This window comes from Watersipora subatra, chromosome 2 (assembly GCF_963576615.1).
Source record: "Watersipora subatra chromosome 2, tzWatSuba1.1, whole genome shotgun sequence".
Lineage (NCBI taxonomy): Eukaryota > Metazoa > Bryozoa > Gymnolaemata > Cheilostomatida > Watersiporidae > Watersipora > Watersipora subatra.
The window spans coordinates 13,601,005-13,616,284 of record NC_088709.1 but is presented as its reverse complement, the minus strand read 5'-3'; the positions used below and the strand labels follow the sequence as shown (position 1 = coordinate 13,616,284).

The following is a 15,280-nucleotide window of genomic DNA, read 5'->3' as shown; positions in this document are numbered from 1 at the left end:
AACACCAAGAGGTACCGTGCTTCAGCATTTTCTTACGTCCGCTAATTATAGTTCTGCCCGTTATTCTAACTCGTATCTCGCTCAATGAAACCCTATAGAATATAGAGGTTTGAGTTTTCACATCAGCAACTATGTTTTATATTTGTTGCTAGACATATTAATGAAAGAATTTTGCTGATGAAATTCCAAATTTCTCCTTATGGCGATACAATTAGAGATCTCAAACCCTTCAACCTAACAATGTTTCACATCTCTGGGGTAGGTTCATACATTTTTGCTTACGCTTTTGATTGCACTCTTAAAATAGTTTAGCTATGCGTAGTTTAATGCATTTAACAATTTTTTTGATTTCACGTTCCAAATTCAATCTGCAAAACGGTAGTATCAGTTACCATTACTGTGCAGAGACTTTTGTCTGTTATGAATGAGCAAATTTTTTTGAAGTTTTTAGCTTTAATTGCAGAAGAGTCGTTCGGGAGTTTCAGACATCTCGACCCACCATCAAATTGCATGATAGAGCGACTATCATGCATTACTCATTTAACATCATTACTCATCTAAGACTACTCAGCTTAGCTAAGCTAATTCATCTTAAATCGGCCCACTCTCCACAAAGCTCATTGTCTCTTATATAAAATAAATGCCACACCCTTTTTTTCTAATTTTTGCTAAGTCCTTTCTGATATGTTGACAGTATATTTGACACAACTTGACAACATGAAAACTTTTAATTGCTACCCATTGGTTTTATCTTTGGTGCAACAAAGACTGTGGTACTTGTGGGATTGATGTCCTATAAACTGCCAACATAGAGATTAAGGCTTTTTATACTTTTTGTATACAGATTGAATCTTCAGAAAACTTCCACAAAATTATTGAGCTTAAAGAACCTGAATGCCTATGCAAACCGGTTAAGTTAGCCTATTACGTTCAATTAATTATTGATGCAACTAAAATGCTTAATTACTCACCATCTGATTACATTTAGCATTTGGGCATGGTTCTAAATCACATGAGCAAACATTGATTACGTGCAGTGTTTCGTGTGGAAAAATGACTTGTGACAGTTAAATAATAATGTGATCATATATTTCTTTATCACCACTGCTCAAACTCCCAGACACACCGTTATCACATAATTTCCAGTGATTCAAACGAGCCAACAATAACCTAAATCGGGAAAAAATAACACTAGTAACTTAACCAAAAAATAGTACAAATCCAGTATTCACAAATAATATAATAAATGTTATATAAACAAGGCATAAGCCATAGCCACATCAGCCCCTGATCTGCAAGATCAAGCAAGGCTGTCTAACTGCAATATTTACAAACATGAAGTTGTCAAATCAATGCACGTAAAAATCTGCAAGGCATGGCCGTGGATTTTGATCATGAACTGGCCTCTCCTTCATGATATTGTCACCTTCAGTGTCATTTCCTAAAATTAGTACATTATTGGCATTCAAACCGTCTTCAACATTCTCTTGTAGCTTGACTATGTTGAGAGGTAAGCAGCACCTTTGCAATTCCAACGACCCTTTTTCCAATTAATATGAGCTGGATCAATCCTTCTGCATTTTTCGCAATCCTTCACTACATTTCGAATGATATTCTCGTCACTGTCTTCACCATAATACTGCTTTGCCAAATACAGTGAAGGACTACGATCAATACCCAAGAGATGTAGTTTGTGCATATGTGTCACACGCTTGTTGCAGTTTGATGTAGCTGTCACCACTCCCGTACTTACACATTGTGTATTAGTTGATGACAGCCACATTTTATTGACACGTGTAAGTGAATCTGCACAATTTTTAGTTGACTTGACCAAAGAAATATCCAATGTCAGACAATACTCCGCTATCAGAGCTGTGCTATCACCCCCAGCCTTCGCTTGACAACCATCTTGCTCATATCATTGACCTTGGGTCTATGACTATTTGTAACCACTGATTTTACCCAACGATAAACAGTCATTGCGTCGGTATTGACAAACACATGCTTCAAGTTCCATTTCAATGCTAAATTTAGCCCTTTCAACACCGAATCCAATTCTGCTACATCGATATTCCCACAGTCATCAGCCTTTCTCATCCATGACGCATCTTCCACTACCTGTCCATTGATGGTAAGGTACACACCTAATGCAATACTTCTGGCATCACACCACACAGTGCCAGTGACCTTGTCTTCTATTTGCCATCTCCCATATTACTCTTTCCAGCATTTCTTTGAGCATAACCACTGCTCTGTCTGGTAAAGCAGCATTCCAATCACACTCCTGTGACATTCGCTGCAGAAAGCTACGCGCTACATAAAGCCAGCCACAGGCAAGTGCCCGATTAGCTTCGCACAAATGGAATATAACTCCCTCCTAGTAACTGTCCGACCATTATCATTAAGGGAGGGTATTTAATCATCTCTATGCCAACTATGCATCCCATCACTGCCTTAGTATACGCTTAGGCCCAAAACTTTGACATCTGATATTGGCACTGGATCATTAGTCATCACGCCAAACTTCAACAAGTGCTCTCGGACAACATCCACAGGGACTATCTGTTCATTCATAAAAATGCCATCTATATAATGATCCGTACCTGCAGCTATAGCATGGTCTATTGACAGCACCGTTGAAAGTATTTTAGACATAATTTGAGGTGCAATGTCAAGTCCAAATCCCATCCTTGTCATAACATAAAGTTTACCACGGTAACACACAGCCTAAAATCTTTGCAAATCTTTCCGTACATGTAGTTGAAGGTAAGCCTTTTGTAGATCCAATATACTTGCTTTGTCTCCCTACATGCGCCATTTACGCAATTTAATTTGACATACCAATGTATCCGCACCAGGGTTGATACTGATGTGGCCATCTAGTTCCTTCCTATAACCCATAACAGGCCTAACCTTCTTGGGCTTATTGGGCTGTGTTCGCAGCCATAAGCAGTATAACTCCAGTCACTGCTCCTTGCTCTTTCTCATTATGCACTTGTCACCACCAGTCATCTATCCACTGCTGTACTCCCTTATCATACTCATGATAGTCTTTTTGCACAGCGTACTCAGAACATTGGTTTTTAAGCAGATGTTCATCACCGCTCCATTTCCAATCCACTGTCCGTAGATGACCATCGAATGTTGCACTAAAGTCCGTGTCATTGAGTTCTATAGCAAGATCATCTACAACATTTCTGAGTGTTGTGCTGCCCATTTTTACAGTGATTACTTGCATACCTGGTAATCATTCCTCCAGCAAATTCTACTTCACTGCATGCATTAATAATCACGCCTCCAAGCTTGGAAATCCCAGTCATTCCCAATATTACAGAGCAATTAACTACGAGCTGAGAGATAAATAAAAATTTCAACTTTACACTTGGGTCATTACTCACATCTACTACTACAGAAGTTTCACCTTCACAGGTTGCCATACATCCATTTAGCACAATGACTTGATGCTCTGGACCACATTTGTGCAAGCCTAGCTGCTCCACTAACTTCTGCATAATAACTGACTGCTCACATCCACTGTCAACTAAAGCCTTTACTCTCACTCCATTAATTGAAATGTTAATAATAGGCAACACTGACTTGTTTAGAGGCTGGGGAGCATCCGGTGGTCACATTTCCCCAATGTAGTTTTCCTGTAGACATTGAGTCTTGTCATGTCCAAACCCTGGCACATACAACACTCTAATTTGTGTCTGGGCCGGTTTTGACGGCCATGGCCAGCATGTTTGCCGGCAGTGGGGCACTGATTAACCAAATGCTGTGGTGACAAACAGGTATAACATTTTTTATTCTGGCTTGTCCTACAGCACAGGTTAACGTATCAACTGCCCTTGTCGATAACATCTTCCGAGCTTGACCGACCAATTCACTAAAAAAGAAATCTCCAACTGCAGCGACCGATTTCAATTGCATGGATATATCCGATGACAACCCCGCCATAAATGCACTCTTTATTGTAGGGTCTGCATCGCTCTGCCCTATGAGTGCAATCAAACGTCGTAAGTCAGCCAAATACACATCTACAGTTTTTCCTTCTCCCAATGACTTGTTACACAGTTGCTCATATGCACTGTAATTACTTTCACAAAATGCTAAAGACATCGTCTTATTGAGGAACTCGAAGTCCTTCTGAAGTGTCAAAGTGTCATCTGACAGTTGCTTATATACGGCAAAGGTTGCTCCAAACAAAAAAGTGGCATGAAAGACACCAGGTCAGTGATCTTTTGTAGCTTTGCCACCCGCTATAGTTTATCACACCATTCATTGAAATCTCCACTTCTCTGGTTGCCTTCGTAAATTCTTCACAAGGCCTGAGACTTTTACAGATGCCACGCCGTTTGGTCTCCTATTGCCGAAACAGCTTGTGGCAGTTAAATAAGAATGTGATCATGTATTTTTTTTCACTGCTGCTCAAACTCCCAGACACACCGTTATCACATAATGTCCAGCTATTCAAACGAGCTAACAATAACCTACTAGGGGAAAAAATAACACAAGTAACTTGACCATGAAAATAGTAGAAAACCAGTATTTACAAATAATATAATGATTGTTATATAATCAAGGCATGACCATAGCCACATGACTCCTTTCACTGGTATAGTTTTTGATAGTATGGTTTAGGCATTGTATTATTTGTTTTGTTACCTCTGTTTCTAACAGCGTCTAATACTGTCTTGTTAACTTTGAGATCAAGTTGTACATAAGGCGATGGCTGCTTGGGATTCAAATTTATGGTACTACTACTACTACACTATAATATATATATATATAATCCAGGATATATTCTTATACTTCCTTATATACAGTCAAACATGGATAACTCGTCCACGGATAGCTCGAACACATGGTTAATTCGAACATTTCCTTTGGTCCGTTCCCACGTAATGATAAATTGCTATAGATAACTCGAACTCAACACTGTTAATTCGAACTGTTTTTTTGCCCAACGGCTACCGAAACGGTTGTTATCGCTTTAGAAAATCACTTTATTCAAAGCCATAGAGGTAAACTTCATCTTTTCGTAATTCATAAGCGTCGTTATTACCACCATCGGCAAAATATTTTTGTCAACGACTTTTCTAAAGGTTTGGTGAAATTTGATTTATACTGCTATACGATGAATAGCACGGGCTAGCCGGGTCACGCGTGCAAGGATTTTCGCCACGCACATACAAAACAAAAATCGCATGTTGTTTTTGTTTTGTATGTGCGTGGCGAAAATCCTTGAGTGCGTGACCCGGCTAGCCCATGATGAATAGTTTTCCGACGTTGATTCCGTGTTGAATCAACGTCGGAATGTTGAATGTTTAAAACGTCTTAGAAATTGTTGTAATTAAACGTATACGTTGTCTGAGCTACAAAAAACTATTCATCGTTTGACCTAAACACAGAATACGTGTGTACATTCAATAAGTATCTATTAAAAAAACGTGAGTGATATAGAATGTACCGTAAAACCTCGTAAAACTTCTAATTGAACTGCCTCGGAGTGTTGCTCTTAACGAATCCCAGGTAAAGTAAGATAATCTTTGCATAAACTTCAAGAAAAAACGGCAAAATTGATCGTGGGTAAAACCCCAAAAGAAAAAAAAGTCTTTTCTTTTGAGCATTTCAACAACGATCAAGTTTTGCCAATGTCAATCTGAAAAACGTCCTGGCAATAACATCACCTCAAACAACAAACCAATCTCAAGTGATAGAAAAATCTCTATACTTTTTCATAAAAACGTTTTAAACTTTACATTAGAAGCATTTAATTTGAAACAAGCCATTTGTGCTTTTGATTTATATTATAGTTTGTATATGTACCTACTAATAAATAAGTAAATATATGGACTTGTGACAGTGCTCTGATAACTTGAATGCTCTGATAATTCGAACACTTTTGCTCGGTCCCTTGAAGTTCGAGTTATCCATGTTTGACTGTATATAATAAGAAATTAAAATGTACACATCATGAGGTAAATGAAAGTTGTATGAACACGTGTGCCCACAATATGCAGAGAAGTGAGCCTTCTATTCAGTAAAATTTACACTTCACGAGGGAAACGAAGTTGTATGAACACATGTGCCCACAGTATACAGTAAAGTGAGCTTCTGATACAGTAAAATGTGTACTTCCTGAGGTAAATGAAAGTTGCATGAACACGTGTGCCCACAGTATACAGCAAAGTGTACCTTTGGTACAATATGCAAAGGGATAAAATTGTTTGTTAAATGCATATAATCTTGGCCATCTGTCATGGCTACACTTTCTTGACAAGTTCTTTCATTGAACGTATAAGTTTAGTTTACACACTAAAACCAGTAGGGTGACTCTTTGCTTGTACTGATAAGATACTGTCAACACCTCATTATTACTTTTATTACTATTATGTTTTGCTTGACAGTGTCAGATATCATGGAAGACCTTGTTACTGTTCAGGACATGCGCCACAGTATTTCACTGGCTAATACTAATGGTGCGATTAAGGGAGCCTGAAAGACTTCCAGCCTTCTGCTACCTAACCAACATAGTTTACCTCATCTGTACCCTATACTACACCATTGCAGTTTATAGTACTTTCTATGAATTGGTGATAGAAAAGAAAGTTCCAATTTATAACAAAGTATTTCAAAATCCCCACATATTTCGAATGGACAAACTTTGCTATGAAGAGAGAAGCCCAGCGAGTAAAGGCCTACTGCGCTACATACAGTGGGTCATGCACTCAATTGCGCTCAATATGGGCATTCTTGTATCCGTTATGTACTTTTTACTAATTTATGATCCTTCTAAGGAAACTTTGGGTCTAACCAATGTCTCTAGACACATCCTTAACTCTCTCTGTATACTCACCGAGTTTAGCCTTAATATGATATCTGTCAAGTTCGCACAAATATCTTATAGTTTAGTTATCGCCGCTGTCTATGCAGTCTATACATATTTGTTTTGGTATATCGTAGAGCCGCCAGAGAATTATATATACAAAATTGTTGATTGGGGAGAGCCAGTAAAAACAGGTGTACTGATAGTATTGCTCATGTGTGCTTTAAGTGTGTTGCACCTGTTGTTAGTAGGTATATCAAGGATAAAACTAAAGTATATGCATATTCTTCCATTGAATGAAAGTTCCCACACTGTTTTAGTGTGAAATAAGCCTTTTCTACAGTGTACTTATTTTAACATTCTATAAATGGAAAATATACTATGTATGCAATCTCCAGCCTTTTGATTGCGTTCTGTGTAATAAAACTTGAAAATCGAAAATTAATAATAAAGAATTTGTGCAGTATATGCAAAATACGTGACTAGAAATTATTGCATGAGATCTTGCCTCCCAGACCCAGGAACAAATGTAAGCTTAGCCAGGCAGGTATGGCGATATCTTGGTCTTCTGCTGCATAGGTTTGTTAGATTGCGGCTTGCGGGCTTTTGCAATATTAGCCTTGACCATAGCCTCAGATATGTAAATATCCTTGGTTGTTGACGTTTCAATCAATTCCACAGTAATGTTGTTAGCTCCAGCATTACTGTAGCAAAAAAGAGCGCAAAAATGAGACATGAAAATTCAGGAGTGGTGAGTGCAACCACACTTAAAACTGTATGTGAAATGACTAACCCATGCAGGTGCTTTGCAAATACTAAAAAGCATCGCTGTCAAGTCTGCATCAGAGCAACATATCATAATAAAGACAGTCTATTCTGCATTGAGTGACAAAAGGACAATGCTTGACATGGCTCTGAACAGGAGAACATAAAAATGCTGACTACCGTCAAGACATGAAAACATGAAATTCGACGCAAACGTACCATTCACTCGCCACACAGACCAAGAATTTCCCATCAACGAGTTGATTAAAATAACTGGTTTCTTCGACGGTCCAACCTTTATCCGAGTCAACAGGCTCGATGTTCATAAAACATTCGACAGCCTGGAAGGGTAGGTGCAGGAAAGCAGGTGAAATGTCTCTGATGTTACTGTGGGATGTCCATTCAGTGTTACCAAAATCCACAAAGAACACCTAAAACACCATTTACCAGGAAATTTACAGTGTAGAGGTATAGAAAACTAATGAAGAATACATCTGACGATTAGTAAATAACAAGGGAATTTCACAAATGAAAGGGGAGAGCTCAGTACCTACTCCCTCTTTACACTCTACAAGTCTATCAAAAGGCTTTCAAGAGATTAATTGCATTAGGGTCATAAGTGTACTAGTGCATTATGTAATAGGATATGCATAATAGTGTAATAGTATAAAGGATATAAGATAACATTCAGGATTTTTATCAGTTATTCAACAAGTCACACCTCTAATTGCTGAACTGATTCAAGATGGCCGCCGAAATTAGTTAGGCAACTTTTGCTCAGTCTCATCAGTGCATCTATTCAGTCTGAGTAATAGAACAAGTAGGCTACAAGCGTTTATTTGTTTTAAATTGCTGAGAAAAAAAACGCCAAGTAGCCAATTCTTTAAATCTATTTCACAAGCTTCATCAATCCATTCACGAGTGAGCCGAGCGCACCCATTTTAGTAAGCTATTTCGAACGTTTAACCTTGTGTAATATTATATTTGAGTGGGTAAATATAAAGAATTATACATAGGTGGAACTATCAAGTTACAACCATTTGAGCGGACAAAACTAAAGCTAACATCTGAATGAATAAACATTGATAGTTTAAAATTGTCACAATCAGAGAGATATGACATTATTATCACTAGTACTCTGGCAGTCCAATGTTATGTGAGAGATCTTCTGGTGTAATAACTATACGTACAATTATTCTGCAATATCAGAAAGGATTGATTGGTGCAGTTGTGAGAGATTTGGTCCACCATGCCGAGAGTTACGAGTGTAAATCTCACGCAATGTTTTTCCAACCTCTAGCAATGGCTTTCGACAAATTATTTTGGTCCAGATTAGTCTTCGAGATATTTTATATAACAAGCAGGCCATTAGCAGGCTATTACCTACATTGCATCACCAATGCGTTCAACCCTAAAGGATTATAGATAAAAATAGGTTCTAGTTGAAACAGATTTTAGTTTTTATTTTAATTTAAACAGATATATGATGAACTCCTAAAATAGCTCGGCCTACATTCACAGATGATTATCTTTGAACAACAGAACTGTGTGCAGGATGCATTACAGAGAGACAATGAAAAGTTTAATTTCATGAAGCAAAATTGAACTACCAAAATTTAAATAATTCCAGCTCATAGGCCATAAATCTTGAAGAGGTAGTCACACTTCCTATAATTAATATCAACAATTGCTCACTTATAAAAGACAGCTGTGTTTCTTGTTACTATCTAAGAGGACAGTCTGTTCAGGAAAGAATTATTAATTGTTCAGTCTCATTAGTGCATGAACTTTTGGATAAGAATTCCAAAGCGGTGTGTTTCAGAAGCTGCATACCGAGAGTATTTAAATAATTTAACAAGAACACCCTGCTTGGGATCCACAAAAATAATAATAATTAAACCATCAGAGCTACTTTTAAACCAACATTAACCACAATAATAACAACTAAGAATTGTAAGTTAGCCTCAGTACTCTACAAACACTGGCATACACCATTAGCTAGGATGCCTGAAGATCTGGTATGCAAATACCCGTTGAAGAATTACATGTCCAATAAATGACTTGTAAAGCCATTGCGCCGATCTTCCCTAAAAATACATCGCAGTTCCACCAGACGAACACCAGACCCCACCTTTATTAAATAATCCCAAAAAAAACAACAAATCTTTAATATTGTGATTAAGTGTTTTAATTCATTTTGTTGTCAACACATTATACACGTTTACAAGTTACAAACAACATTGTGTTAAATAGTTTTGCTGTATACAACATAATGTTTACAATCACGTTTGAGCCTTCAGCTAACCACTACTGTAAGGAAGGTTGCATTTCCAATTACATGTTACAAATGTACAGCCCAGCAAAACTAGAGTATACAACCGATATGCAAAGGAGCATACAGCCAATGTATAAAGGGAACATACAACCAATGTACAAAGGGAGCATACAACCAATGTACAAAAGAAACATACAACCAATGTACAAAGGGACCATATAACCAATGTACAAAGGGACCATATAACCAATGTACAAAGGGAGCATATAATCAATGTACAAAGGGAGCATATAACCAATGTACAAAGGGAGCATATAACCAATGTATAAAGGGAACATACAACCAATGTACAAAGGGAGCATACAACCAATGTACAAAAGAAACATACAACCATTGTACAAAGGAAACATTCAAACAATGTACAAAGGGAGCGTATAACTAATGTACAAAGGGAGCATATAACCAATGTACAAAGGGAGCGTACAACCAATGTACAAAAGAAACATACAACCAATGTACAAAGGGAGCATATAACCAATGTACAAAGGGACCATATAACCAATGTACAAAGGGAGCGTATAACCAATGTACAAAGGGACCATATAACCAATGTACAAAGGGACCATATAACCAATGTACAAAGGGAGCATACAACCATTGTACAAAGGAAACATTCAAACAATGTACAAAGGGAGCGTATAACTAATGTACAAAGGGAGCATATAACCAATGTACAAAGGGAGCGTACAACCAATGTACAAAAGAAACATACAACCAATGTACAAAGGGAGCATATAACCAATGTACAAAGGGACCATATAACCAATGTACAAAGGGAGCGTATAACCAATGTACAAAGGGACCATATAACCAATGTACAAAGGGAGCATATAACCAATGTACAAAGGGAGCATATAACCAATGTACAAAGGGAGCATATAACCAATGTATAAAGGGAACATACAACCAATGTACAAAGGGAGCATACAACCAATGTACAAAAGAAACATACAACCATTGTACAAAGGAAACATTCAAACAATGTACAAAGGGAGCGTATAACTAATGTACAAAGGGAGCATATAACCAATGTACAAAGGGAGCGTACAACCAACGTACAAAGGGAGCATATAACCAATGTACAAAGGGACCATATAACTAATGTATTAAGAAAACATACAACCAATGTACAAAGGGAGCATATAGCCAATGTACAAAGGGAGCATATAACTAATGTATAAAGGGAACATACAACCAATGTCCAAAGGGAGCATATAACTAATGTACAAAGGGAGCATACAGCCAATGTACAAAAGGAGCACATAACCAATGTACAAAGGAAAATACAACCAATGTACAAAGGAAAATAGAACCTATGTGAAGTACAATATGTCTTAATATGAGAGGTAGACTGTACTTTTATGAAGGCTGCCTACCTCCACCATGCGGTTGTCAAAGTCACTGTCAACAATTCTAGCACGGTAAAATGTTTCATCTTCCGTAAATTTTGCAACGATGATCTCCCCGAGAGCATAGGCAACCGAGTCATTTCTTATAAATGGAGCCTTCAGATAATGGTCACTGGACAAGATACAAATGAATACAGCAATAAGTAGACACATTAGATACCGCAGTGGAATAAACAGGCACTCTGATATACTGGCACGTTTTATCGAAGATCCTGTTGTGCCCTAATAAGACCTAAATTTGAATCCATGGGGGTCGTACATAATTTAATCTCCTTGAGCACAATCTGCTTAAAGGTTGACTTGCAACAAAATTTATGATACAGTTATTTGGTAATAAAAGATTTACCATGTCTTACTCTGCTGTGTTGTAGGTGGAAAATATGTGGAAATGAGATTACAAGCTCTTAAAAGCTCAAAAACGAAAAGCCGCCGTAGATTGGAATCTGTTTATTTCTCTGACGCTGTCATTACATTTGGTTATTGTTTTGTCACGTGATGTTCTCACGTAAATTGAAAGGCCAATAAAAGGCTCAATATAAAACTTCTCGTAGCACTGTTTATGACAAACACTTCGGGTTTTACCAAAGACCCCGTATCAAATAAAGATGCTTGCTACTTTACAGTTTTGTTTCGGTTTGGTCTAATCTGATCATGTGACCCAATACTGTGCAAATAATTTCTGCAGCGATTTTCGATTATCACAGGTGACCAACAGGCTCGTCATTATTATCAGACGATGATATGTACTCCTTCGAGCTAAGGTTAAAAAATTAAACGAATTTATACGATAAGTTAAAAGATATCAGTGCTAAAAGTGACAGCATTACAATGACGATAAAATAGACGCGTAAGAACAATAGACATGGTTTTATTGAATGCGTGAAGTATACTTGTGAAAATATTTCGACGAATGAGCTTGTGTGAAAGTATAAACAAAGCCATCTTGTACAACTACGTCCTATTTGAGCCGTTTTGGAAAGAGATTCTAATCTACGGCAGTTTCGTGTTGGTGGCGGTTAACTGTTCGTTTTTGAGCTTTTAGGAGCTTGTAATCACATTTCCACATATTTTGCACCTACAACACAGCAGAGTAAGACATGGTAAAATCTTTTAATACCAAAGAACTGTAATGTGAATTTTGTTGCATGTCAACCTTTAACAATATTTTGCCCATTTGCTCAAATCCCAGTACATTTTATTTATAGAAATAAAAAAGTGAATTATCATGCGCATCACTGAGTCTTCATCGAACAAGCCTTAAAATGACACAAGGGCGGGTACATGTAAATGGTCAATCTTGACTCAAGAAGATGCATAACGTTCTAGAAAACAAACTACAAAGTTGGCCCAATCATTTTACTAAGTTTATAGCACTCTCTACAAGGCCATAAATGAATCTGTGAATGATTCGTCCTGCCTTACCAGCCATTAATTAATTTAAACGGCCTAATTTAAGAGAACAACAGCAAAATCATTGCTGAATTAGTTCTACACGAATTGAGAAAGCTGCGAACGAGGAGCCGCTTGACCTTCTGCATCCTGTTAAACATGTTAGATTGGAGTGGATAAGTGTGCAGGCAAAAACTAACATTTATTTGTTTCCACTACGAATGAGAGCATTTGAAAATAATCAAACTTGAAAACACATTCAAGAAGTTATCAGAGTAAAAGTATGAACATGAGCAGCGAATTGAATCAAATTTAAAACAAGTGTAAGACAATACCTACTTGACATGCTTTTTTTAATGATCTGGTTAGAAATAGCACTAAATAAATAAAATGAAAGATGTAATTAAGCACTGTACATTTCATAAATGATCTAGTACAGACTGAGATAATATTCAGTAAATAATAAAACCACATTAAACATTTTTCTGGAGTTGCCTCATCTATCTGAAAATGTGCGAGAGCCTCCACCAACCTTGGTCTAGTGGTGATTATAGCTCGATGAATAATTGAGCAATCTTCGAGAGTTGTCTTTCCTAGATAAAAAAGCAACCAAATTTCAAACTAAATAACCTTGGGTTAAAAAAATAAATCTATCTACTTACTTAAGCCTCCTTTGGAACTCGGAGAAATCTTCCTGCTCACACTCAACCTCAGGGTTTGAGGTTTTCCCTTGGGAACTGCCGGCCTCTAGGAGAAAAGCAGTGACAGTGCCAACACAGTACAATGTAAGTTAGACAGACCTTAGGGTTACATAGGAGTGTCAAACAACAGTTACTAAATAGGAGGATAATTTCACATTCAAACTAGACACTAGCCTGTTAAACACTAGCATTACTAGAACCTTGCAGACGTGCCTTGCAGACGTGCCTTCTAACCGAAGTCTAAAAACACTAAAAATAGCTAGCGGGTTGCTAGCTAGGCGGTCTTGACAAACTGTTGTTTTTGCAGGGTTGTCACTCGTCGAGCGAAGCAAGCAAAACAACAGCTTGTCACAATACGCTCTGCACCTAATGCATCAGCTGCACTGAAAAGGAGTTGTTCTCTTCCATCTATGCGGTTTGGCTGCAATGTTAGGTCGGTCGCTCCATTGGTAATCATAACGGATTTAGCCCAAAAATTTATGTCGAAATAAATTAGATAGGACCGTTTAACCAGAGACCAGTCTTTGCGGTAAACTTTAGTAGAACTTAAGAATTTAGGCAAAAGCAGCAACTAAACATGTTTATTTGTATTTTTGCATCAGTCAGTTTTACTTGCTCTAAAGTAAATTCAGTTTCATTGCTGGCTCATTCGTTGTTTTCAGTTAATTAGATTATAAATAGATAAGTTATATGGATGCCAAAATTCAGTTACCATGGCCTCTGCTACAGAAATTCAACATTAGCCAGAACAGGTTATGACAGTATGACTTTTTGCAACTTCACTTGCAATTTAAGGATGTGTTACTGTTAACGTTTTCATCTTAATTTTTCTACATAAATTTGTGGGCTAAATCCGTTGATTACCAATGGAGCGGCCGAAATAAAATCGCAGCCAAGCCGCATCAACGGAAGAGAACAACTCCCTTTCAGTGCAGCTGATGCACCAGGTGCAGTGCATATTGTGACAAGCTGTTGTTTTGCTCGCTTCGCTCGACAGGGGAAAACTCCTCAAAAACAACAGTTTGTCAAGACAGGCTAATTGCTAGCTAATTTTGCAATTAAATGAGTCATTCAAATGCCATAGAGTTAGCATTACCATAAAAGTTAAACGGCACCATTATTTTAACTAATTTTGGTGATCAACAATCTAGTGTTTTAGTTGATTATGAACATGGCATTGGCAAAACTGCTTTGAGATTAAGGAACAAAAGTACACACCACTTTCCTTTCTCACACAATACAAGCTGCTGTCAGTTCACCCACTTTGACACTTGCCAAGAGCACTACCAAAAGTATTCCAATTTACAGTAGCTGACATGCTCAAGCATGTGTTTCTAGCTGATACCAACAACTGAACATTCCATATAACAAAGTCAATATATGTTGCTGTAAGCCAATTATTACTTATGATACGAAAAATAACTACAATGGAACCTCTTTTTACAAAAATACTCGTAATTTGTTCTGGAGGTAATTTTTTAAGTAGCAAATTTCGTAAGTAGAAAACGATTTCACCATATGAAAGCATTAATCTGTTCTAAGCCTGAACAAAACTCAAATATAACATTTGTTTAACTTATAAATACATATAACAGTTAAAATATGTAACAAATACATGTTCCAATTATATAACTACGAAATAAATAGAATAAATACCCAGCAAAAAAGAAAACAGAGAATAATGAAATACAAACTAAGAATGGTAAATTTGTTTACCTTTGGCATAGGCCCTCTAGACAAGGCTAAGAAAATACAATGGGAAATTGGTGGATGGTGGGTTAGAAAATGTGGGTGTTGTATTGTTGTCTTGGTTTTTTGCTCAGAATTAATGTCTTTAAAAGCATAAGTAAAA

General features: G+C 37.2%; 2 protein-coding genes across 3 annotated transcripts in view; one reads left to right on the top strand and one right to left on the bottom strand.

Annotated features, from left to right (window-relative positions):
- The first annotated feature begins 45 nt into the window (after positions 1–45).
- LOC137387183 (protein rolling stone-like) lies at positions 46–7,163 on the top strand. Of its 2 annotated transcripts, XR_010977875.1 has the most exons (3): positions 46–258; positions 3,978–4,229; positions 6,411–6,548. XR_010977875.1 is itself a non-coding variant. In XM_068073508.1 (2 exons), exons 1-2 carry the CDS (start codon positions 178–180, stop codon positions 7,152–7,154), a joined length of 825 nt encoding a protein of 274 aa, XP_067929609.1. In that variant the 5' UTR covers positions 46–177; the 3' UTR covers positions 7,155–7,163. The 2 variants fall into 2 exon arrangements, 1 of the variants encoding a protein (XP_067929609.1); XM_068073508.1 differs by lacking the exon at positions 3,978–4,229 and having other exon boundaries at positions 6,411–7,163.
- LOC137387971 (uncharacterized) overlaps positions 7,159–15,280 on the bottom strand; it is a 40,552-nt gene continuing 32,430 nt past the window's right edge. Inside the window, exons 22-25 of the mRNA XM_068074487.1 lie at positions 13,390–13,474; positions 11,306–11,450; positions 7,814–8,025; positions 7,159–7,533 (exon numbers count right to left, since the gene is read on the bottom strand). Of these exons, the coding sequence (XP_067930588.1) occupies positions 7,365–7,533; positions 7,814–8,025; positions 11,306–11,450; positions 13,390–13,474 (611 nt within the window). The 3' untranslated portion in view covers positions 7,159–7,364. The remainder of the gene's footprint in view (positions 7,534–7,813; positions 8,026–11,305; positions 11,451–13,389; positions 13,475–15,280) is intronic.